General features: G+C 48.3%; 1 protein-coding gene across 5 annotated transcripts; it reads right to left on the reverse strand.

The window, feature by feature from the left end:
- Nucleotides 1-211: 211 nt before the first annotated feature.
- Nucleotides 212-24,089, reverse strand: DNPEP (aspartyl aminopeptidase). 5 transcript variants are annotated; one of them, XM_024999844.2, is made up of 16 exons: nucleotides 24,003-24,089; nucleotides 13,311-13,358; nucleotides 12,364-12,457; nucleotides 12,189-12,277; nucleotides 11,980-12,093; nucleotides 11,681-11,806; nucleotides 11,330-11,460; nucleotides 10,948-11,023; nucleotides 10,732-10,839; nucleotides 9,610-9,687; nucleotides 8,597-8,680; nucleotides 7,725-7,885; nucleotides 7,278-7,317; nucleotides 7,053-7,154; nucleotides 714-881; nucleotides 212-349 (listed from the first exon to the last, which is right to left on the reverse strand). In XM_024999844.2, exons 3-16 carry the CDS (start codon nucleotides 12,449-12,451, stop codon nucleotides 299-301), a joined length of 1,416 nt encoding a protein of 471 aa, XP_024855612.1. In that variant the 5' UTR covers nucleotides 12,452-12,457; nucleotides 13,311-13,358; nucleotides 24,003-24,089; the 3' UTR covers nucleotides 212-298.
- Nucleotides 24,090-25,357: the final 1,268 nt, after the last annotated feature.

Genomic DNA, 25,357 nt, shown 5'->3' on the forward strand with positions numbered 1-25,357 from the left:
TTCCCACTGTGAACTCACCCACCTCTTCACTTAGGCATGAGCTTAAGAAAAAAGAAAAACAGACTTGAAATCCAGTCTCCATGAGCTCTCCCAGGATCTGCGGCCTCCTCTACCTGTACCCTAACTTCCCCGCCTGTTCTGCACTCAGAGGTTTAAGCCAGGCCTGAACCCCCCACCCCGCCAACCTCCAAATAAGTGCAACGGAATGAGCTTGAGTGAAAAATCCACTTTAATAATCCAGCTTCAGCTCAGCTGAGAACTTCCCCTCTCACGTGTGAGAGAAGTTTCTCCAGAGGTCTCAGTCTACCAGGAGGCTACGGCTCAGAGAAGGGAACAGCTCAAAGAAGCCCTAAAAGAGAAGGCAACATGGGATTTGCGGTTAGTGGAGACCAGATGGGGGGTGCCCCACTGCTCACTGTCTACCAACACGGCCCAGCAAGAGAGGAAGGCATAGTTGCTTCGCCCACAGTTGACTGCTGTCAGTCTTCTCATCCCCAATCTCCTCTCCAACTTTTCATTATCCTCTGGGGGCTGATGAGGGCCCCTGAGCTTTGAGAAGAAGGGGGACCCTACTTTGCCTACACGGTAGCACTAAGACAACCAGCCCCGTGCACGGGCCGCTCACTTGGTGATGGTGCCCCAGGACTGATCCAGGTACCAGATGGGGAGGGAGCCTGGCTTCCACAGTGACGGGGGAGAGGGTTCAGAGTCACCTTAAAGAGAGTGATGGTCTGGAGTACTCCTGTGGTGCAGGCTGTCTCCCGGATGGAATGCATGGCCAGCTGGGGGCTGCCTAAATCCAGCACCCGCAGACCTAGCCGAGAGGCCAAGATAGGTCCGATGGTGGTGCCGCAGGGCGAGTCATTCCGGACCATGAGATCCTGTGGAGAGGAAGGGCCGTTCACGAGCAACATGTAACACCTGTTTCTTAAGACCCAGGAGGAAGTCACCTTAGAACTGAGGGGCTGAAAGGAGTCTGGTACAACGTCCACTCCGACCTCCCCAAAGAGTGGACGTGACCGGTGTAAAGTCCCAAGGCTGACACTAAGCCAGGCCCGAAGGACAGGATATTCTGAATCGGTCCCATTCTCTCCATCTGCATTACCACCAGCGCAGTTCTAACTACCTCGTACTGCCTTTCACACAATCCATTCCCCACGCAGCGGGCAGGGGGACTGGAAATATATATGTACCCTCTATGTCCCCTTGCTTCGTAACATGCACCCCCACCCCACCCACACATAAAGAAAAGTCACTCAGTAATCTTACGGAGAGATCTGACAGAATGTGGTCCACTGGAGAAGGGAATGGCAAACCACTTCATATTCTTGCCTTGAGAACGCCATGAACAGTATGAAAAGGCAAAATGATAGGATACTGAAAGAGAAACTCCCCAGGTCAGTAGGTGCCCAATATGCTACTGGAGATCAGTGGAGAAATAACTCCAGAAAGAATGAAGGGATGGAGCCAAAGCAAAAAGAATACCCAGCTGTGGATGTGACTGGTGATAGAAGCAAGGTCCGATGCTGTAAAGAGCAATATTGCATAGGAACCTGGAATGTAAGGCAAATTGGAAGTGGTCAAACAAGAGATGGCAAGAGTGAATGTCGACATTCTAGGAATCAGTGAACTGAAATGTACTGGAATGGGTGAATTTAACTCAGATGACCATTATATCTACTACTGCAGGCAGGAATCCCTCAGAAGAAATGGAGTGGCCATCACGGTCAACAAAAGAGTCTGAAATGCAGTACTTGGATGCAATCTCAAAAACGACAAAATGATCTCTGTTCATTTCCAAGGCAAACCATTCAATATCACAGTAATCCAAGTCTATGCCCCAACCAGTAACGCTGAAGAAGCTGAAGTTGAATGGTTCTATGAAGACCTAGAAGACCTTTTAGAACTAACACCCAAAAAAGATGTCCTTTTCATTATAGGGGACTGGAATGCAAGAAACACCTGGAGTAACAGGCAAATTTGGCCTTGGAATATGGAATGAAGCAGGGCAAAGACTGATAGAGTTTTGCCAAGAAAATGCACTGGTCATAACAAACACCCTCTTCCAACAACACAAGAGGAGACTCTATACATGGACATCACCAGATGGTCAACACCGAAATCAGATTGATTATATGCTTTGCAGCCAAAGATGGAGAAGCTCTATACAGTCAGCAAAAACAAGACCAGGAGCTGACTGTGGCTCAGACCATGAACTCCTTATTGCCAAATTCAGACTGAAATTGAAGAAAGTAGGGAAAACCACTAGACCATTCAGGTATGACCTAAATCAAATCCCTTATGATTATGCAGTGGAAGCGAGAAATAGATTTAAGGGCCTAGATTTGATAGATAGAGTGCCTGATGAACTATGGAATGAGGTTCGTGACATTGTACAGGAGACAGGGATCAAGACCACCCCCTTGGAAAAGAAATGCAAAAAAGCAAAATGGTTGTCCGGGGAGGCCTTACAAATAGCTGTGAAAAGAAGAGAAGCGAAAAGCAAAGGAGAAAAGGAAAGATATAAACATCTGAATGCAGAGTTCCAAAGAATAGCAAGAAGAGATAAGAAAGCCTTCTTCAGCGATCAATGCAAAGAAATAGAGGAAAACAACAGAATGGGAAAGACTAGGGATCTCTTCAAGAAAATCAGAGATACCAAAGGAACATTTCATGCAAAGATGAGCTTGATAAAGGACAGAAATAGTATGGACCTAACAGAAGCAGAAGATATTAAGAAGAGGTGGCAAGAATACAGAGAAGAACTGTACAAAAAAGATCTTCACGACCCAGATAATCACGATGGTGTGATCACTGACCTAGAGCCAGACATCCTGGAACGTGAAGTCAAGTGGGCCTTAGAAAGCCCACTACGAACAAATCTAGTGGAGGTGATAGAATTCCAGTTGAGCTATTCCAAATCCTGAAAGATGATGCTGTGAAAGTGCTGCACTCAACATGCTAGCAAATTTGGAAAACTCAGCAGTGGCCACAGGACTGAAAAAGGTCAGTTTTCATTCCAATCCCAAAGAAAGGCAATGCCAAAGAATGCTCAAACGACTGCACAATTGCACTCATCTCACACACTAGTAAAGTAATGCTCAAAATTCTCCAAGCCAGGCTTCAGCAATATGTGAACCGTGAACTTCCTGATGTTCAAGCTGGTTTTAGAAAAGGCAGAGGAACCAGAGATCAAATTGCCAACATCCGCTGGATCATGGAAAAAGCACGAGAGTTCCAGAAAAGCATCTATTTCTGCTTTATTGACTATGCTAAAGCCTTTGACTGTGTGGATCACAATAAACTGTGGAAAATTCTGAAAGAGATGGGAATACCAGACCACCTGATCTGCCTCCTGAGAAATTTGTATGCAGGTCAGGAAGCAACAGTTAGAACTGGACATGGAACAACAGACTGGTTCCAAATAGGAAAAGGAATTCGTTAAGGCTGTATATTGTCACCCTGTTTATTTAACTTATATGCAGAGTACATCATGAGAAACGCTGGACTGGAAGAAACACAAGCTGGAATCAAGATTGCAGGGAGAAATATCAATAACCTCAGATATGCAGATGACACCACCCTTATGGCAGAAAGTGAAGAGGAACTAAAAAGCCTCTTGATGAAAGTGAAAGTGGAGAGTGAAAAAGTTGGCTTAAAGCTCAACATTCAGAAAACGAAGATCATGGCATCCGGTCCCATCACTTCATGGGAACTAGATGGGGAAACAGTGGAAACAGTGTCAGACTTTATTTTGTCTCCAAAATCACTGCAGATGGTGACTGCAGCCATGAAATTAAAAGATACTTACTCCTTGGAAGGAAAGTTATAACCAACCTAGATAGCATATTCAAAAGCAGAGACATTACTTTGCCAATAAAGGTTCGTCTAGTCAAGGCTATGGTTTTTCCTGTGGTCATGTATGGATGTGAGAGTTGGACTGTGAAGAAGGCTGAGCACTGAAGAATTGATGCCTTTGAACTGTGGTGTTGGAGAAGACTCTTGAGAGTCCCTTGGACTGCAAGGAGATCCAACCAGTCCATTCTGAAGGAGATCAGCCCTGGGATTTCTTTGGAAGGAATGATGCTAAAGCTGAAACTCCAGTACTTTGGCCACCTCATGCAAAGAGTTGACTCATTGGAAAAGACTGTGATGCTGGGAGGGATTGGGGGCAGGAGGAGAAGGGGAGGACAGAGGATGAGATGGCTGGATGGCATCACTGACTCGATGGACGTGAGTCTGAGTGAACTCCGGGAGTTGGTGATGGACTGGGAGGCCTGGCGTGCTGCGATTCATGGGGTCGCAAAGAGTCGGACACGACTGAGCGACTGATCTGATCTGATCTGATCTGAATCTTAGTGGTTTTAAAAATATAGCTATGGGAAGTTTTAAACTACTTGATTTGTATTCTGGTAAACAAAAGTAAATATGTGATGGTAAACATACCATCATAATAACGATGATAGACATCAAGATTTTCCACATAAAAGAAAATTACAAAACCAAGTAGTAACTGTTCTTTTTTTAAAAATGAAAATCGCAGTATTAACTCACGATTTTTAAAATATGTACATTTTTCCTATGTCCTTAGAAATGACCCCAAAGCATTCCTCCCCCCGCCCCCACAATAACAAAGAACACTCATGATGCTAGACAAGCCTCTGACATCAATATCCATCAAAGGCCACCAAGTCTGGGGAGAGAAATGAGCAAGATGAGCCTGAAATTTCCTCTTGGGCCAAAAAGCAAGACAACTACCCAGAGTCATGACAGAGAACACAGGAGTTATGTGGAAAGGACTCCCGCTGGTCAAAGTCACGACAATTTGAGCGTGAAATGACATGACTATGTGGACCAGATCCACCTGAACCAGCGGAAATCTATGATTCTCATTTTACAAGACCATCAAAAAGGGAGGCAGCCATGAAAACACTTCACCTTGAAAACTGGTTATTAAAGGGAACAGTAAGTATTTGTCCTAACTTTCCAGGAGCAACCATACTTCACAATAATCAAATGGCCCTACTGGATGGGAGAAAGTTCTACTTCACAGAAGAATGATAGCTAATAAATGCAAAAGGAATAAAAAAAATGGACGGGGGCATTTCTTCAGTAAACACTGATGAAATTATGGACTTAGGCAAGGATTATCAATTAGTGTTAAAACTCAGCACTTGTCTGATTGATGGGAAGCTCATCACTTGTACAGGTTACTGTCCGGTCAAAGGAGAAATACCTCCACGCAGCGGAGGGACTGAGGGCAACCCTCCCAGTGTGGTGATCAACCTTATTATCACTACGGGTGAATCACCCAGATAGTATGTGGGTGAGACAACGTGGAGGACACACCTCTCACGATGTCTTCTGGCCAAAAAGGTTTAACCTGAATCCATCAAGCCTTTAGATATGAATTCTAGATTGCAGGAAATACACGGGCTAGAGGCTTAAACTCAATGACACCATGAGGAAGCAACCAGGAAAATCCAAAAAGGAAGGAGACATCACATGGGATGATGAGCCTGGTTTCTTCAATAAGTCAATGTTATTTAAAAAAAGAAGAACAACAACAAAAGTAGGTGGGGTAGCTATGCTAGATAAACAGCCAGATATAACACACGATCCTGGACTGGAAACCTAAGTGGGACAGACTGTAAAGAATGCTTTGGGGATAACTGAAAATGATCTGTGTATGAAATGAGACATAAATTTACAGAAACTAAAATTTTCTGAAGTAGAAAGATGGAGAACACTGAGTGAAAAGAGGAAACAGAAGATATATCCAAGATGATTTCATTTTTTTTTTAACAAAACGTGTGTTAAGTATATACATAGAAAAAAATCTGGAAGAGTACGTACAAATCTCTTGGGATTAATGTTTTATTTTCTCATTTCCATTTATATTTTCTAAAGTACACATGCCCTGCTTCTGCTGTAAGCTGTTGAAGAGAAATCCCCCAATGTCCTCCTACTGCCTTAGCAAAAGATCCAAACACCCTTCCTGCCTAGGAGGCCCAGCAAGACTGGCTCCTCCCCCTCATGCTCTCAGCTCTGGCTGCTCCTAATGGACCAAGATCACTCCTGCCCACTGGGGGCTTTTGCCTTGGGGCTTCCCTGGTGGCTCAGACAGTAAAGAATTTGCCTGCAATGCAGGAGACTCGGGTTCAATCCCTGGGTCAGAAAGATCCCCTGGAGAAGGAAATGGCAAGCCACTCCAGTATTCTTGCCTAGAGAATTCCATGGACAGCGGAGCCTGGCGGGCTGTAGTCCATGGGGTCACAAAGACTCAGACACGACTGAGTGACTAATTCTCATCCTCAGGCAGGGATGCTATTTACTCATAGCAGCCTCATTCTCAATGCTTAGGTCTCAGCTCAAATGTCACCTCCTCAGAGAGGCCTTACTGAGAATGGAACAACTCAGTTCTACAGTGTGAGGTGGGGGAAGCTATATGGGCAGAGCGAGCCCTAGGCTGGAGTTCAGGATGTCTAGTCCTAACTTATTAGGACCTCCCTGCTATGTCTATCACCGGACCACCTGGGCTCCAGCCCTTGAAACATATATTATCCTAACATAGATCTTAATCATTGCATATTTTTCCCTCCCTCCCTCTCTCTCTGACTAGATGGGCCGTTGCCAAAGCAAGAGTGACAATGAGTTCCAGGTTTCCTGGCCCTGAACTTCTCTTATGGAAGCCCCCAGGGCGTGTAAGAGAGACACAGGGGAGCTGGAGGTGCTGGGTGGGAAAGCGGTAGGACTAACTCTCCATTTGCCACGAGGACACTGCACCTTCAACCCCATTTTCCAGGAGTGGAAACAAAATCAAGGGAAATCAGGAGACGAGTCCAGGGTCACAGGACTAGCATCCCGTCAGAACCAGAACTGTTCCTGGCTCTGGGAACAGTTCCTGGCTCTGGTGGGGGTATATCCAACCCCACTGCTCCTCACTCAACTAGGACCCTCCTCCACTAAAGACTGTCTACCAGGCCCTCCTTACTGGGGGACCATCTGCCTGTGCCCCCCACCCCACCTTCCCAGGCAGGGTCCATCCTCACCTGCAGGGGCACCCCGACACTGCTGGCCACCTCTCGGATCAGGGCCTCTGAAACCGCATTTGAGGCATAGCGTTGCTTGCTGTTCACCTTGATCACAGGGCCCTGGGGAGAGGGAAACCAGGAGTTGAGAGGGAGGCAGAGATGCCTGACAGGTCCAGAGGAATAGGACGGGGCCTGGAAACAGTCAGGCCTCCAGACACCAGAGGAGAAGCAGGAGCGCCTCACCTTGTGGAATAAGGGCCTGTGGTTCTCCTCATGCTTGTCCCTGTAAGAGACCGAGAAGGGCCAGGGATGGCCAACAGCAGCTGTCAACATGCACCACTCGCTCACGGCAGACATTGCTAATACGGCATTCTTTCCCACCCAGTCTGCAGGACCTCAGAGTCAAGCTAAACACAGGGCTCCAGGCAGCCTCTTGCAACTGGGGGCGGGGGTGTGTGTACAGAAGTAAGTCTGTAGACAGAGCCTCTTTGGATGGGTTAGGCATGACGTGACTTTGACCAAGTCAGGCTACAGAACAGTCAAAAGGAAATCCCCACGGAACCTCCTGGCAGAATGAGGAGGAAGGGGAAGGGGAGAGGCGGAGCCCCAAGCCCAGGGCTGAGCCTGAAGGCAGGCCGCGCTCCAGTCTCCAGCTATGTGAGGCCTGTATGCCCAGTGCAGGAGACTCACAGGTAGTTGGGGTGCACGGCATGGGCCATGTCTGCGCTGATCATGTAGGACTTGGGGATGGCTTCCTCGAAGGCCGTCAGGTGCTGGGGCGAAGCCGAGATCCGCCGCAGCACCAGCTCCGTCAGCAGTGACTGTGCGCCCTGTGCACTCTCTGACCCCACCTGGTGACAACAGAGGCCCGGCTCTGGGGGTCTGGTCTGGGGGTCTGGAGCTGGAGGCCAGGAAGAGGGGCCCACTGCCCAAACTGGCTCAGAACCCCCACTTAATCAGTGGGTGGGAATGCGGACTGTTATCAGCCACTTCCCCAACCCTATACCACCAAAAAGCTGATGGTGAGCTGGGGCCACCGTCTAATGCTTGGCCATGTCCAGGGGAGAAAGAGAATTGTCCAATCCACTTCCATTCCTGGCTGCCTTCCTTATCCCCTGACCATCTGGGGTTCAAGCCCAGGTGCCCCAACTCCCTGGTCAATCTTCTTTCGTGCATGTGACAGGAGCTGCTAACCCTGACGTGTGCGGTTACAGGAAGCTGTGTAGCTGTGTAGGCGTCTCAGCTGGCACCCTAACCCAAGCACCCCAACCCAGGCAGGGTGAGGACCCAGCCTGCGCCAGGCCCTGGGGCTGCTAGTGCGAAAGGGCAGAGTCCCTGTCCTCCAGGAACTCACCACGTGGCACCCAGAGACATGGGAGTTGTCGTCACACTAGGAGCAGGTACAAGCTGAGCCAGAGGGCACACCGAGAGCTGAGCAAGCACAGGCAGTGTCTGGCTCATCCCTGGAGCCTCCAGAAGAGCCCTGGCCCGTGGCAGCTGCTGGATACCACTGGCTGCACAAGACTCCCCGGAGAAGACCCTCCCCAGAGCTCCCCAAGCACCTCTTCATTGTCGTAGAGGGCGATCATGCGCACGTGGGGATCCGCGGCCAGAGAGGCAGGGGCTGAGCAGGAATCGATCAAGGCCTGTTGGGAGAGCAGGCAAAAGCATCGTCCTCCCCACTCCTCCTTCCATAACTCAGCCCACCAACACCTGGGAGGCTCACTTGCTCGCCTCCCACCATCAAGGCCTGAGTGAAGCGGGCTCCAGCGGTCACCGGGCTGCATCTCTCAGGGTGCTGCTGGGTGGGAAGACATGCGGGGGGCCTTTTCGACGAGATGGGGGAAAAGCTCCCTCTCCTCCCTCACATGCCTTCCCACACAAAAGGCAGGAGGGTGTGTAAGATGGAGAGGAAGGGCTGAGAACCCTAGCAAGTCAAAAGGACCAGACAGGTCATGTAAACTAGTTGGTCTCGGCAAGGACACTAAGGGCCAAAGAGGTGACTGTGACTCCGTTGAGGTGATGCGACTGGCTGGCTGGCAGCGCAAGTGGCTATGAATCCCAGGTCTGGCTCTGGTCTCAGTTACAGCCCAAAGCCTGTCTCTGAGAACAGGACGGGGTGCAAAGGGGAGAACGGAAAGGACAGAGGGAAGAGCAGGGGTGATAGGTGAGGAGGAGGAGGAAGTGACCAGGGTAGAAAGAAGGTGGGGAATATCAATGCAGCCACCCAATGAGATGCCAAGGCTCAAAGGCGGCTGGGTGGGCTTAAGCCAGGGCTTGGGGGGGAAGGCTAAAGGGAGGGGAAGATACTGCTATACAGGATGCTAGGGTCTTTCCTTTAAAGCAGAGCTTAACTTGGAAGCAGGACAAGTCTCTGTGAGGCCCTGAACAACCCTCCTGTCGACCTCATCCCTCCAGCCCAGCCAGTGCAAAGATGGGGCCCAGAGGAGCGACACTGAGGCTGAGGCATTTAGGCCTCTCCCCATGGTCCACCCGCATCAGGGGTCTTCTCATGACCCATAGGACTCAAGGCGGTCCTCCCGCGCAGTGCTCCTGGGAGTGCCCCGCTCCTCACCTGCAGGGCACAGAAGCAGCTGTGCAGGTTGTCCAGCCGAGGGGCAAAAATGAACTCCTCGTAGGCACCACCCAGGACCTAGAAAGACAGGACGGTCATCCTGATCTTCATCCCCTCCCCAGGACTCAGCCTCTTCTCCCTGCTCCCTAGGAGCTGCGTTTGAATACATCTCCTTGGTTCCTTGCCCAACCTCTCCCACCCTCTGGCCTAGAGCACTCAGCCCTTTTTGCTGAGCTGAGAGGAGGATGGAGAAGGGCCAGGCTGGAGCTGAGGGACAGGAGGGTGCAGGCCTGCGGCTCCTGACCAGTTCCTACGGGACAGGACAAGGGAGAGACCAAACAAGAAAAGGAGAACGCCAAGGAACTAAACAGAGGAGACTAGGCGAGAAATAGAAGCTGAGCACATGTCAAACATGGGCGAGCATCCAAAGACATGGCCATCTCCTACGGTCAGCAACTGGGAGAGATACAAGGACAGGCTCCAGGAAGGGGGGGCGGTGCCCGTCCAGGCCTCCCGTCCTCAGAGGTTTGGAGCCAGCACAGGTCAAAGTGGACAGGAACCCCAGTAGCAGAAACTCCTCTGGAAGTTGTGGAAAGCTTATGCCCCCACCCAAACAGCCCGAGTAGGCAGACCTGGCGTGGGAAACCTGCTATTTTCGAGAATCACTGCATGAAAGCAGAGCGGGGTGGTCTCTACTGGGAAAACAGTGAAGTGAAAGTGAAAGCCGCTCAGTTGTGTTGACTCTTTGCAACCCCATGGACTATACAGTCCATGGAATTCTCCAAGCCAGAATACTGAAGTGGGTAGCCATTCCCTTCTCCTGGGGATCTTCCCAACCTAGGGATCAAACCCAGGTCTCCTGCCTTACAGGCAGATTCTTTACCAGCTGAGCCACAGGGAAGCCCAAGAATACTGGAGTGGGTAGCTGATCCCTTCTCCAGTGCTTGGACCCAGGAATCGAACTGGGGTCTCCTGCATTGCAGGCAGATTCTTTATCAACTGAGCTATGAGGGAAAACAGGGATGAGTATAATCGAAGGACTGGCAGAGGTGATGAGCGCTTCAGGGGGAGACATGCTCGCGCCGGCTGGAATCCCAGGGTCCCCACCCATGAGTTCCTCACCGCTGGCTGAGTGTCGGCGAGACACAGTTCCATCTCCAAGATGTCCTCGGGGCTCAGCCCCAGATGGGCGCAGAGAAGGGACGTGAGGACCGAGTGGTGCCGCTCATCCTGCAGGGCAGGGGGTGCTGAGAGGAGGGCTCACTCCCCACTCTCTCCCCTTCTCCGGAACCAGTCTCTTCCCCCCTGCGCCCCTCCCCACGAGCAGGTGGCTCTTACTGTAGCATTGAGGGGGCCTGGCTCAGGAGTCCCCTTCTCCAGCTCCTCCTGGATGGATGTGGCAAGAATGGGGACCCTGCGGGAAGACATGTGAGGGGGACGTGGGGGGAGTGCTGGAGGACACAGCAGGTGGGACACCCTGCATCAGGACCCTGCGCTCAGGCATCCCCTGATGGGGAATTGCCCTGGTCCCTCAATTCCCAGCTCCCTCTCAGCAAAGCAGAGCTCTCAGGGCCCTGGACATCTGCTGGGTCCCTGGGGTAGAACTTGACCATGGCCACTGTTAGGGAGTGGTCTCTGAGATCCCAGCAGGCACCCCCCACCATCACCCACGCCACACCCTCCCCAGCTCCAGGCCACCACCACCTTCACCCTGTCTCACAAGTGCATCTCCATGTTGGGCCCAAAATTCTCATTGACATTTCTCTGCAGGTGGATGGCCAGGTGCGGGATGCGAAGAATGGGCCTGTCCACGTGCACCAGCCGCTGCTCCAGCCGGCCTGAGGTAGGGCACTGTGGCCAAACAGGCAGGGTCAGCCCAGGCTGGGGGGCCCTGCGTCCGCAGCTGGTTAAATCCCCTACTTCACCCAGACTAACCAAGGTGGTCCTCTGACCCAGGCTGCCCCTTCCCCCCTTCCCTGGGGGGCTCTCTGCAGGTTCCCTGAAGGGGGGTGACAGTCATTCTTCAGGCAGCTGAAGCTCAGGGCCTCCCAGATCCAACCCCAGTCCCCACCTTGACAATGACACGTCCAGCCAAGGTCAGGTCACGGTCAAACCAGGTGCTCCAGATCCCACCACCATAGGTCTCCACACCAACCTGCTGGAAGCCCACCTGGCTGCGGCGAGAGCGCCGTTTCACCTGAGTGGGACAGCCGGGAACAAGTATTCAGAAAAGGCCAGGCGGCATGATTTGGCGCCGAGAGGACGGGTAGTGTGACACAGAAGGGCCCCAAGAGTGGAGGAAGGAGCTGACAAGTCTTCTCTGCACACCCCCTGATGCCTCCCTTCTCCCGGGAAGCCCCTCTTCCTTACCCGGAGGCAGGGACTGTCCGTGTGGGCCCCAATGAGGCTGAAACCATTGCCGGGAACGTACTGGCCCCCCACAGCAAATGCGATGATGGTGGAGGAGTTCCTGGTCAGGAAGTACTGGGGTGGGGGTTTCGAGCTGGATTAGCCAGAGCACAGGACTTAGAGCCCCAGCCCAGGTTCCTACCTCTCCGCCCCCACCCCATCCCCAGTACCTTGCTCTCCGGCTTGATATCCCAGCTCTCGGTCTCCTTGAGTTCATGGAAGCCGGCCTGGAGGAGGCGACTGCGGCACTCGGCCACCGCTGTAGGGAAAGAACCCTCTCACGGTTGATCGAAGCCGGGAGGAGGCACACCGGCTCCCTACCCGCCCCCTGCCCTGGTCACTCACCGTGGAAAGGAGAGGGGCTCCGGTTGACGAACTTGAGCAGTTCCCGGGCCGCGGCCTGAACCGCCTCTTTGCGGGCCCTGCCGCTCATGGCCACCTAGGGGACGGGGGTCGGGGGGGGCGCTCATACGCTTACGAGGTCTAAGACCCCTGACCCATCTCGGCTTCGGGAACCTCTCCAGCCAATCCCCACCGAGTGAGGGCTCGCAGGCTCAGACCTCGGCTTCCGCCCCTTTCCCCACACCAAGAGACGCAGAAGGCCGGGCTCCAACCCACCGGAAAGTATCACAACCCTCCCGCTGCGCTCCGGGCCCAGCCGGTCCCAGACGGCCCGCCCCCTAATCCGAGTTTCAGTCCGGCCCCACCAAGTCCATCCCCACGTGACCGACTAGCTGGAAATCCCGGTCAGTTCCCAAACTCTGAGCTCGCAATCAGAGGCCCCTAACTCTGAGCGGGCCCGTACACCACGTGCGTGACCCCACCCCAGAACCAAAGCCCTGTCCCCTAGGGAACACCCCACCTGGGTCTCACCCCTGAACAACCCGGGAAGGTAAAGTCACTTGGGATCAGACTTTCGGTTTCGTTTAGGGTCGAGGGGAGCCCCCCACGTCAGCAAGCGCGCTGCTGAGCTTGGACCCGGGCGGGCACCTGGGCGGGTCTAGGATCGAAGTTCGTCGGGGACGAACAGAGGCCACCTACCTGCATGGCCTTACTTGTGGGCCTGCGTCCGAGTGCCCGGCCCCTGCGCACAGCCCGCTCCGACTCCCGCCGCTATAGCCCCGCCCCGGCCCTGAGGCTCGCCCCGCCCCGCCCTCCGCCCCTTCTACGGGGGTGGCGGACGCCCTCTGCCGACCCGGAGGTGCTAGGACAGCCTGGAACGGCCGGCCCGATTCTTTAACCCCCAACCCCCAAGTTAGGGAGTCCAGGAGAAAACGCCTCCGCCAGCTCACCTGGTCACCTGGGTGTTGTACAAAGTGCTCTCTCTCCCCACAGGCACTCTGGTGGTAATAAAAGCAACATGGTTAATGTTTATGGAGGGCTGACGATAAGTTTTAGCTTTATAATAAAGCTTAATGCGCTAGGTAGTTTAATCTTCATTGCCCTTTCAACTTTATATCTTTACCGTCCCTGGTCAGTGAACTAGATCTCGAAAGCAGCTGTGAAGGGAAAAAAAAAGGACAGAAAAAGACAAACTCCATATATTCTTGTAGGCAATTCCAATATTCCTATGTCAAGAGTGTTAAGTAGCAATTTTTAAAACCCAGGAACACATTTGGTTATAATGGCCATCACTTTAAAATCTACAATCAATGCTGCAGAGGGTGTGGAGAAAAGGGAATCCCCTTACACTGTTGGTGGGAATGTAAATTGGTCTATCCACTAGGGAGAACAGTATGGAGGTTCCTTAGAAAACTAAAAGTAGAGCTAACATACGGTATATGCCCAGCAATCCCACTCCTGGCCATATATCTGGAGAAAGTCATATTTCAAAAGATACATGGGACTTCCCTGGTGCTTCCGTGGTTAACCAGACTCTGCCTTCCAGTGCAGCCGATGTGGTTTTGATCCGTGGTCGGAAACTAAGATCCCACATGTTGCAGACAACTAAGCCTGCGCCACTACTCAGCAACAAAAAGATTCCACATGCCACAACTAAGACCCGGCACAGCCAAATCAGTATTTTAAAAAAAGAGAGAGAGAGAAAAGATGCATGCATCCCAATGTTCACTGCAGCCCTATTTCCAATAGCTGGGACATGGATGCTACCTAAATGTGCATCGATGGATAAAGAAGATGTGGTACATATATACAATGGAATATTACCCAGTCATAAAAAAACCCAATAATACAATGCCATTTGCAATGAGAAGGATGGACCCAGAGATTGTCATACTTAGTGAGGTAAGGCAAAGAAAGGCAAATATATGACATCACTTATATGTGGAATCTAAAAATATGCTACAAATCAACTTATTTACAAAACAGAACTATGGTCACAAATGTAGAAAACAAACTTATGGTTCCCAAGGAGGAAGGAGGGGAGGGATAAGATCAGAGATTGGGATTGACGTATAAACACTGCTGCTGCTGTTACTGCTAAGTCGAATCAGTCGTGTCCAACTCTGTTCGACCCCATAGATGGAAGCCCACCAGGCTCCTCTGTCCCTGGGATTCTCCAGGCAAGAACACTGGAGTGGGTTGCCATTTCCTCCTCCAATGCATGAAAGTGAAAAGTGAAAGTGAAGTCGCTCAGTCGTGTCCAACTCTTAGCAACCCCATGGACTGTAGCCTACCAGGCTCCTCCGTCCATGGGATTTTCCAGGCAAGAGTACTGGAGTGGGGTGCCATTGCCTTCTCCAATATAAACACTACTGTATATAAAATAGATAATAAGCACCTACTGTATAGCACAGGGAACTCTACTCAGTACTCTGTAATGATCTATATGGGAAAAGAATCTTAAAAAGGAGTGTATATATGTATATGTATAACATTCACTTGCTGTACAGCAGAAAGTAACACAACATTGTAAACTATACTCCAATTTTTACTGGAGTATAGTTAACATTAAAAAAAAAAAAAAAAAAAAAAAACCCAGGTCCTTGCCTAGCCATTGACTCTGATCAGGACTCTTGATGGTCCCTAGGTTCAACATAGGGGCCAATTACCAGGGGTGTTAAAAACATTCCAGGGATTTCAGGTTGATGGAGCAATCTGCTGTTTATGTACTGGAGTAGGAATATCAATGGCAACCCACTCCAGTATTCTTGCCTGGAGAATCCCAGGGACGGGAGCCTGGTGGGCTGCCATCTATGGGGTCGCACAGAGTCAGACACAACTGATGTGACTTAGCAGTAGCAGTAGCAGGAATGTCAAGGGAGTGAGGAGTAGTTGGAAAGATCCTGCGGCCCTCAATTCAAAGGAATAGATATTGCAATGTCGTATTCAGGAATATGAGCTTCCCTGGTAGCTCAGCTGTTAAAGAATCCACCTGCAATGCAGGAGACTGTGGTTCAATTCCTGGGTTGGGAAGATTCCCCTGGAGCAGGGCATGGCAACCCACTCCAGTATTCTTGCCTGGAGAATCCCCATGGGCAGAGGAGCCTGGCGGGCTACAGTCCATGGGGTTGCAAAGAGTAGGACCCAACAGAGCGACTAAGCACATTCAGGAATATACACACTAGGTGATGGGTTAAATTCATGGCGTTCCCTCATTGTTCCCTGGAATGCCATTATGTATAAAAATTCACCGCTGAGTGGGACATGAAGAGAACATTCTTGCTCTCTGAGGAGCCAGAGGCTGGCTACTGGTGGAGGAACACATTCAAGGACAGTGACAAGAGCAAAAACAGGGATGCAAACAGGGTAAGGGAGGGAGACTTAGCTCAGAACTCTTTAATGTTCTGATCACAAAGAAGAGTACTTGTTCACAGCAATTGCAAATCAATTGTACTTGAATAAAAAATAAATAAAAACAATTCAAATAAGTAAAATGTATCATGTTTTTAAAAAAATACACGTTAATGTGAGCAATTCAAATATCAATAAAATGCAAAACTTAAAAAGTAAAAGTGAAAGTAAATGTTTGCAAAATTGAACATCCAGTCTTAATAAAAACAAAACCAGGGAATTCCCTAGCGGTCCAGTGGTTAGGACTCCACACTTTCACTGCCAAGAGTGCAGGTTCAAGCACAGCCGGAAAAAAAAAAAGAACCACCAAAAAACCAAACAAAAAACAAAACCAAAATCCTCTCAAGAAACGAGAAGAGAAAGGATAAAGGCTGTTTTCCAGAAATCTAGAGCAGACATTGTGGGGAAATACAGAAGTATCCCTGTTCAAATCAGAAGCTGATGAGCTGTTATCACTGGTAACCAATGTGGATCCGAAGTCAGAGCCAGTGCCAGAAAACGATTTTATATGTAAAAGCATAATCTGTCCCTATTTGTGGGTTATATTTTTTTTACCAAGGGCTTCCCTTGTGACTCAGCTTGTAAAGAATCCGTCTGCAATACAGGAGGATCTTGCTTTGATCCCTGGGTTGGGAAGATCCCCTGGAGAAGGGAATGGCTACCCACTCCAGTGTTCTGGCCTGGAGAATTCCATGGACTGTATGGGGTTGCAAAAGTTGGACAGGACTGAGCAACTTCCACTTTCACTTTCGTAATTACCAAGACAATAAACTGACGAGCTGTTAGAACTGGAAGAAGGGGTGGCCTGATTTGAAAAATCATCGGCTTTCCTGTACAATAATCAAACAGAAAATATAATCATAAAAAGGTCCTATTTACCAGAACAAGAGAAACTGTTAAATTACTAGGAATGAGCATCTGTGTGACCCAATCTCAAGTAGCCAGGGAAATGCATGTTAAAAGTGAGATAGCATTTTTGATTTGTCAGATTAGCAAAAATGAAAAAGATTGGTAATATCAAATGCAGGAGAAAGCCTGGGGTCATGTATGTCTTTCTACCCAATTCTGTGGTATAAACACTCCCTATGGCTAATTCTAGACTGCCAACATGAACTGAAAGTGGAATTGAGAAGGAATTTGGAAAAGCAAACCATTGTGTAGATTTCTACCAAACGGATGCAAATAGACACAAATAACCTCAGGAACATAGATTTGTAGTAAAATAATTAAGAAAGTGATGATTTTTGAGTATTTATAACCTCTATTTCAATATAATTTCTTTGGTTGTTAAGTTTATATAATTTCATTTTTAAGGATTGCTGTGTTTAACAATAGGATCACAAAATTCCTAGAAATTTGACGGTCAGTTCTTATGAGCTGGTCCAAGCTGACTCTAACACACCACTTCGCCCATACTCTACACCTCTGTTCTGCAAGGTGTGATTGGTTGACCTGGGAATTTTTCAGAAATTCAGAATCTCAGGGCTTACCTCAGATCTACCAAATCAGAGCTGCATGTTAAGGAGATCCCTAGATGATTTGTATTCACATAAAAGTTTGAGACAAAATGTTTCAGATTTCCTTGTGGCACTAAGAAATGATGTGAGGTCAATCTTGATGTATTATGATAGGAAAAAGTACCAAATATACTGTTGAGGGAGGAAAAGAGCAATTTCCAGAATAATGTTTATAGGACAAGAGTATTTTGGTAAAACTCACACAATGAGCTAAATTTCTAGATTTTATATAAATATGTATGTAAATTCATGGCAATGTGTTTGGAAGGAGAGTGGCCATCTCTGGATAAGGAAATGGCATTGGGTGTGAAGTGAGAGTCAAGAAGGGACCTCATCTATCCAAAAAATGTCTCTGAGAATCAGTCTTGCCTTCAGCCTCCTCAAGAAAATCTTCCCCACCAGTCCTTATCTGGTGTTTACAATGCTACCATTTATTATTTATCTTTTTGGTTGAACAACTATTTAAGTGCAAATGCCTGTGTTAACACAGCAATCTGTTACACATTTCAGTGTGAGTTGATTTGATATGTGTGTCCTTTCTGATCAGTTTATGAGAGATGGTTCCTACGTAGTAATTTGTCACATAATACATTTGGGATAGAGAAGACCAAAGCAATGCTGTAGGGAGAAGGCATTTAGAGTGAGTGTGAGTGTGTGTGTGTGTGTGTGTGTGTGTGTGTGTGTGTGTGTGTCCTGCCCTGTCTGCTAAAATGGGTACAGTGAGAAGCTAAATCAGAAGACCTTGATTTCCTGATGCTAAGACAGTCCTGGGTACCTCATAGCTGGTAGATATCTCGGTTGTTTAACTAAGTAAATAATTCACTTCTGGGTCTTGCATAACACGGCACAATTTGTTCTCTTACGTCGTTGTTGGATGGCCACTTAAGTTTCCAACACGTGTTTTCTGCTCAAGTCCTGTTTTCCGAGCAAGACTCAGCTGTGTAAGATCTACAAATCCCAGAGTGCCTGGAGGAGAGTTGCTCAGGCAAGATTATAATTTTCAACCAAGGCTGCAGGAGGGAGGTTTGAAAAAGCATTTTATTTAGTTAAAAAGAATGAGTGCCTGTACAGGTACAACTTCCAAGATATATTATTAAGTGAAAAAACAAGTGGTGCAGAATGGCAGTTATGGTGTGCTGTCATTCATGTGTATAAATATCCGACTACATATTCCTACATGTTTAAGACATGTCAGGAAACACACAAAAAATGGTAACTGACTCTAGGAAGGAGAAAAGTGATAGGGAGAGTTGAGGGTAGAGGGAAACTTCCTTTATCCTATGAAAAGGATTCCTATAAATCCTTCTGCAGTTTTTGAATTTTTTTCTATGTGTGTACATAGTAAAGCTTTTAAAAAGTAAATACGAAAAAGTTTTTTTAAAAAAAACTAAAACTGAAACTAAGAAGTAACAGGTGGCAAAATAATCTTTGAGTGCTTTCTGTGACTAAATGTTTGTCGTTTCTGCACCGTGATTGAGTTGGTAGCATTTGTTGGTTAGGGTTTAACCCTACAGCTTTCAGTTAAAAAAAAAAGCCCCACGTGAGGCTTCCCTGGTGATCCAGTGGCCAAGACGCTGCACTCAATGCAGAGGGCTTGGATTCGACCCCTTATCAAGGAACTAGATTTCACATGTCACAATTAAGAGTTCCCAGGTCCCAACTAAAGATCCTGCATGCCACAACAAAGACTGAAGATTCCACACGCTGCAGCTAACACCTGGCACAGGGTAATACATAAATACATATTTTTAAAAATTAAAAAATGCCCCCCCCAAAGCTGTATTACCCTCTGATATGGAAATTGTCTTTTGATATTGATATTTTAAACAAAAAATAAATTGGGAATGAGACAGGAAAAGCTTCAGAAAAATGTACTCAACTCTGTTAATTCCTTACCCGCACATGAGCTAAAAACTATTGATCCTACCTCTTCCCTATTCCTCACTCCCCTCCTCTTCACTCACCTCCAACTCGGTACAACTCATCTGCTCCATCATTGTAATCACTCCCTTGCACACGCCTCCAGTCCTTGGCTCACTCTAGGTTTGCTTACTTGCCTGGCGAAAACCCTGACTGACTCAGCCAGCTCCCCATGCCTCATGTCTGTACCTGGCACATAGTAGATGAATAATGAATATTTATTAGGTGAATTAATTTTATTTTATTTTTTCTCTGCACTATGTGGCTTGTGGGATCTTAGTTCCCTGACCAAGGATTGAACCCGGGCGCCAGGAGTGAAAGTGTGGAGTCTTAACCACTGGATATTGACAACTGTGTGCATGCTCAGTCGTGTCTGATTCTCTTCAACCCCATGGGCTGTAGCCTGCCAGGCTCCTCTGTCCATGGAATTCTCTAGGCAAGAATCCTAGTGTGGGTTGCCATGCCCTTCTCCAGGGGATCATCCTGACCCAGGGATCTAACCCAGGCCTCCTGCATTTTGGGCAGATTCTTTACTGTCTAAGCCATCAGGGACTCTATCCTTTGATACAGCAACTCAAACCTTAACATTTATCTTCAGGATTGAAATGCAGGTACACAGATTCAGATGTAAACTGCTTTTTCAGTGTAGTGTCATTCAGAATAGTGAACTGAAACAACTTAAGTGTCCAACTACAAATGACTGGCAAAAGTATTATATAGCCATGTGAGAAAATATTCCACAGTCTTCTAATTATTGTTGTTATTTAGTCGCTCAGTTGTGTCCAACACTTTTGCGACCGCATGAACTATAGCCCGCCAGGCTCCTCTGTCCATGGGATTTCCCAGGCAAAGATACTGGAGTGGGTAGCCATTCCCTTCTCCAGGGAATCTTCCTGACCCAGGGATCAAACCCTTGTCTTTTGCGTCTCCTGCAATGGCTAGTGGATTCTTTACTAACTGCGCCACCTGGAAAGCCCCTTAACCACAGGACTGTTGAGGAATAAAATTTCTGTTATTTGTGAGAAGTGCCTCTCATCCCACCACAAGGAGAAGTCCTTGGGCCACGGCTAGAGTAAGCCTGCGCACCCCAGTGAAGCACCCACAGCCCACAACTAAGACCCAGTGCAGCCAAAAAGTAATAACAAGAAATGGTCCTCATAGAATAATCCCCAGCAATAAAAAGGAACAAACTACCGCTAACCACAGCAACTTGGATGGATCTCACAGGCATTACGCTAAGCTAAGAAAATGACAAAATTATAGACTTGGAGAACAGAGGAGTGGTTGCCAAGGGCCAAGGAAGGCGGAGAAAGGGATGGGCGTGACTCTCAAAGAGCACCACAGGGAATAACTTGATGGTGGTGGAATGGTTCCACACCTTGATTATGATAGTGGTTGCATGATTACACATGTGATAAAGTTTGAGAGATACCTGTTGAAATACAGGACACCCAGTGAAGTTTGAATTCCAGATAAACAAAGGATAACTTCTTAATCTAAGTGTGTCCCAAAGAGTGCATGGGATTCCCTGGTGGCTCAGACGGTAAAGAATCTGCCTGCAATTCAGGAGAGCTGGGTTCATCCCTGGGTTGGGAAGATCCCTGGAGGGGGGCATGGCAACCCACTCCAGTATTCTTGCCCGGAAAATTCCATGGACAGAGGAGCCTGGTGGGCTACAGTCCATAGGGTCACAAAGAGTTGGACACAATCAAGCAAGTAACACTTGCACTTTCACACTTACACCAAAAACAAATTTTTAACTGAGTGTCCTGTATTTGTAATATCTGGTAATCTTGGATAACATGACATAGAACTATACACACACACTTCCCCAACATCATCGGCCCGGTTGTGGTATTGTATTGTAGTCGTGTAACAGGGAACCACTGGGGGATATCTGATGAAGAGTACATGGGGCCTCTCTATTTCTGCAGATGTGTAATTGTTTCAAGATAAAAAGTTTTTTTTTTTCCATGACCCTCCAAAGAAAAACAACTGTTTCTGTTGGTGATTAAAACAAAGAGATACAGGGAAGTGCTGCTTATTAACCTTGGGAGTTTTACAGGGCACTGTAAAACCAGAACTTCACACCAGTCTTGAGGTGTTTCCCTCTCAAATGTCAGTGACCTTGTTTAGTTACTGACAGTGTAACAGAGTGGTTATGTGCGAGGGCTCAGGATCAAACACCCCTAGGTTCAAGTTCTGGCTCCTCTGTCGATTGGCCATTGCAGTGCTATGCTGGAGGCAGCTCACGCTCCCACCCCTTCCAACTCCACATTCAGTGACAGCAGGCTGGTGGCTTGAGACTGGCCTGGGAGAATCCACACTACGGTGACTAGCACATCCTACAAACCAGGGCTTTGTTTTCCTCCAGAAAGCAAGCTGTTAAACATTTACCATCATACCAACATCAACAGATGCTGAACCTCAATTCCCTCATCTGTAAAATGGGGGAAAGTGAAAGTGAAAGTTGCTTGGTCGTGTCTGACTCTTTGTGACCCCATGGACTGTACAGTCCCTGGAATTCTCCAGGCCAGAATACTGGAGTGGGTAGCCCTTCCCTTCTCCAGGGCATCTTCTCACCCAGGGATCGAACCCAGGTGTCCTCCATTGCAGCCAGATTCTTTACCAGCTGGACCACAAGGGAAGCAAAATGAGGAAAAGTAAGAGTAATAAGATAACGTTAGGAGGATTAAATGACATAATGTGTGTGAGGTGCTTATCATTAAGCCTGGTCAAATAATAAATGATCAATAAATGTTAGCTATGCTTACACCCTGCTATATGGAAAGTAGGTGAACAATAAGGACCTAGTGTATAGCACAGGGAACTATATTCAATATCTTGTAATAACCTATCATGGAGAAGAATCTGAAAAGGAATATATATATATATATAACTGAATCATTTTGCTATACACCTGAAATTAACACAGAATTGTAAATTTATACTTCAATTAAAAAAAGATTAAGAAAAGCATGTTGCTTTTTAAGCATGTTGCATGCATGCTAAGTCACTTCAGTTGTGTCCGACTCTTTGTGACCCTATGGACTGTAGCCCACCAGGCTCCTCTGTCCATGGGATTCTCCAGGCAAGAACACTGGAGTGGGTTGCCATGCCCTCTTCTGGGAATCTTCCCAACCTGGGGATCAAACCCACGTCTCTTACGTCTCCTGCATTGTCAGGCAGGTTCTTTAACACTAGCACCAACTAGGCAGCCCAAGAAAAAGTTAGCTATTATTATTTCCTCAGTCTTATCTCTCATACTAAACTGTGAGCAACTTGAGAGCAGGTTTATGCCTTACTCACCTTGATATCTTTAGTGACTGGCACAGGGCCTGAAACACAGTAAGTGCTAAACAAACATTTGGGAAATTAATGAATAAATCACAAATAGTAGTGACTTGAGGTGCTATACCTCCAGAAAATGTGCATTTTACCAGAGGCCTTTAATCTTGGAGGTTTCAGGCCCTGTGGCAGGCTGCCAGGGAGTTCTGGGAAGCACTCACACCCCCAAAACTACTGTCTGCCCTTGGAGACCTGACCCTGACCTCCTAATGTCCCTCCCTGCCCCCTGCTGCCCCAGCTGATGCCCCCAGGTGGTGGGGACAGGCCCTTAGCTCCCCTTCTTCCGGGAGCCAAGATGGAGTGAGCATTGCTGGCTCTGAGCCTCTCTTACTGGAGGTCATTTAATCCTTGCAGGATTTGTCCTGTTTATTTTAGTGAACAGGGCTGTTTACTTTCAGTTCGTATTTCTAGGGGTGCTGCTCATTTTGCTTCCCTATTATTTACTCTTTGCAAGCACTTGGGTTTGAGTAAATATGTCTATAAAGTCCCAGAGACTGGCTTATTCTGTGTCTGGTATTTTAATGGCCTTTAAACAGTGTCTGCTCAGGTAAGCATTTTATAGATGAGTCGAAAAGATAGAGAATTCTGTTCTCGGTGGCCACTGATTCCTTCCAAGTGACGGCTGGCCGCCAGTAGCCTCTAAATCATGGCTTTTCATCAGTAATACAATATCAAAAGCCGATACCCATCTCTGGACAGAGAAACTAGCCAACCCTGGTCAGTCAGACATGGGACTCGGGGACTCTGGTAGGTATTTCCACCCTAGGACAGTGCTTAAGGTAAGAATTACTGAGTGTTTTTTAAAATGCAGATTCATGAGCCCTACCCTTGAAAATTCTGCTTTGAAAGATTTACACGAAGGCCCAGTGATGTGCGTTTTTAACCATGCTGCAAATAATTCTATCTTTAGACATTCTGAGAAACACTAGATTCTCCAAACCAAGAGTGTCAAGGGCAGCCCTTGAGCACAGTGCAATGCTCAGGGATGACACGGGAGAAGCCAGGGAACGAGATGGGGCTGTATGGAGTTATTTCCATTTTTTTTTTTTTTGGCCATGCTATGAGGCTTTTGGGACCTTAGTTTCCCAACCAGGGATTGAACCCACACCCTCAGCAGTGAAAGCGCCGAGTCCTAACCACTGGACTGGAGTTATTTTCATCACCACTTAGCTCACCGCTATGCCCAAGTTAGCCAAGAGGACAGTGATTATGTTCTGGGAAGCCACTTGCTCAAGGTCTAGTGTGTCAGCAACTTGAGGGTCCCTGCCTGAAGTCCTGGTCATCTTTTTATCCCCCAGGCAGTGCATGGCTCACAGCTTGGCGCTCTGGACTGGCTGGGGTGCTCCCACCAAGACAGCCTTAGGACACAGGCCTGGTTACCTCAGGGTAGCCTGGGAGCCAGTTGTTGGGAATGGACGTGGCAGAGAGGCTGAGTGCCATGGTCACCTGCTGCCTCCTCTGGAGCTGAAGCTAGGTCTGTTGGAGGTCGAATGGGCACCACCAGCTCCTTCTCCTGCTTTGGCTCCTCTGCTGCGACCTGCAGGGTCCTCGGTCCATCCCACAGGGCCCATTATGACATCATCAATGCAATCTGAAATAGTAAGGGCCTCACAGCACCCGGGCTTCAGGGGGTAGCCTACTGTGGCCCAGGGTCTAAAGGATAACCCTTGACCTGGGGGAGGCTGTCCTGTATTCCGGGGACTCCATGGGTCCATATCCAACCCCCCTACCTGCAGAATGCGACCTCCAGGAGGGCACAGCCCACATCCACTTTGTTCAGGCTGAATCCTTAGTATCTACTGACACATAGTAAGCACTCAAAGATTTTTCTGGGTACAAGAGTATGTGAATGAGAGGTTTGGCTGGCTCCAGCCATCCATTCATTTATTCACTCGACAAGCATGTTCTGTGGCATCTGTTGCAGGTCAGGCTCTTGTCCATCTGAATAAAACTCGTTTCCTGCCCAGAGGAGCTCCCAGCCTGCTGGGAGGATGCTGGAGACACATCCTTTGTGTAATGTTCCCTGACAAGGGCTCTGAGATCTAAGGGAGATGGGGTTGTAGGGAGGAGCACACAGTAGCAACGACAGGCCCTGAAGACAGAAAAATGGTATGTGGTCTGGCAGGATTTCCCCTGCCTGAGTCAGCGAGCCCCATCTGCCCCAGGCCCCCGTCTGTGCTGACAACCAGGCTGCTTGTTTCTGCTAATATTGCAGCAGGGTGCATCTATAGAGGCAATCTATAATACACCATTTACAGCCATAACTAAACCACAAAAATCAATTCCCAGCGCTCACTCCCATCAACAAACATGCTTGCAGGGCCTCGTGAGTGTGGCACACAGCTTTAAGGAACCACAGGAGATACAGGGATGAAAAAGTGAGGATTCTGACCCAGGAGGCTTTGAATCTTGCTGGGGAGACATGACACATGGAAATGAGATGATGAGCCATACCGAGTGAGAGAGTGTATGCCAAGAAGTGGATGAAGGTTCTAGAACTGCAACACGCTAGCCACCAGCCACCTGAGCATCTTGAAATGTGGCCAGTCCCAATTGAGAGGTGCTATAATGGCAACCCACTCCAGTACCCTTGCCTAGAAAATTCTGTGGATGGAGGAGCCTGGTGGGCTACAGTTCCTGGGGTTGCAAAGTGTCAGACACGACTGAGCGACTTCACTTTCACTTTTCACTTTCACTTTCATACGTGTAAAATAATGTATACATTGGATTATGACAAAATATATATCTCAATTTTTGACCACTGCTTACATGCTTGAAATAATGTTTTGGGTGTATGTGCG

The sequence above is a fragment of the Bos taurus genome, chromosome 2 (assembly GCF_002263795.3).
Source record: "Bos taurus isolate L1 Dominette 01449 registration number 42190680 breed Hereford chromosome 2, ARS-UCD2.0, whole genome shotgun sequence".
NCBI classification, from domain to species: domain Eukaryota; kingdom Metazoa; phylum Chordata; class Mammalia; order Artiodactyla; family Bovidae; genus Bos; species Bos taurus.

Bases quoted from the DNA above. Each gene is read 5' to 3' on its own strand.
- DNPEP (XM_024999837.2), bottom strand. From the start codon at position 23,996: ATGGCACTCAGCCTCTCTGCCACGTCCATTCCCAACAACTGGCTCCCA. The intron at 11,807-11,979 runs GTAAGGAAGAGG...TGTCCCACTCAG, and splicing joins CGGACAGTCCCTGCCTCCGG to GTGAAACGGCGCTCTCGCCG. The intron at 10,840-10,947 runs GTAAGAGCCACC...CCTGCCCTGCAG, and splicing joins CAGGCCCCCTCAATGCTACA to GATGAGCGGCACCACTCGGT.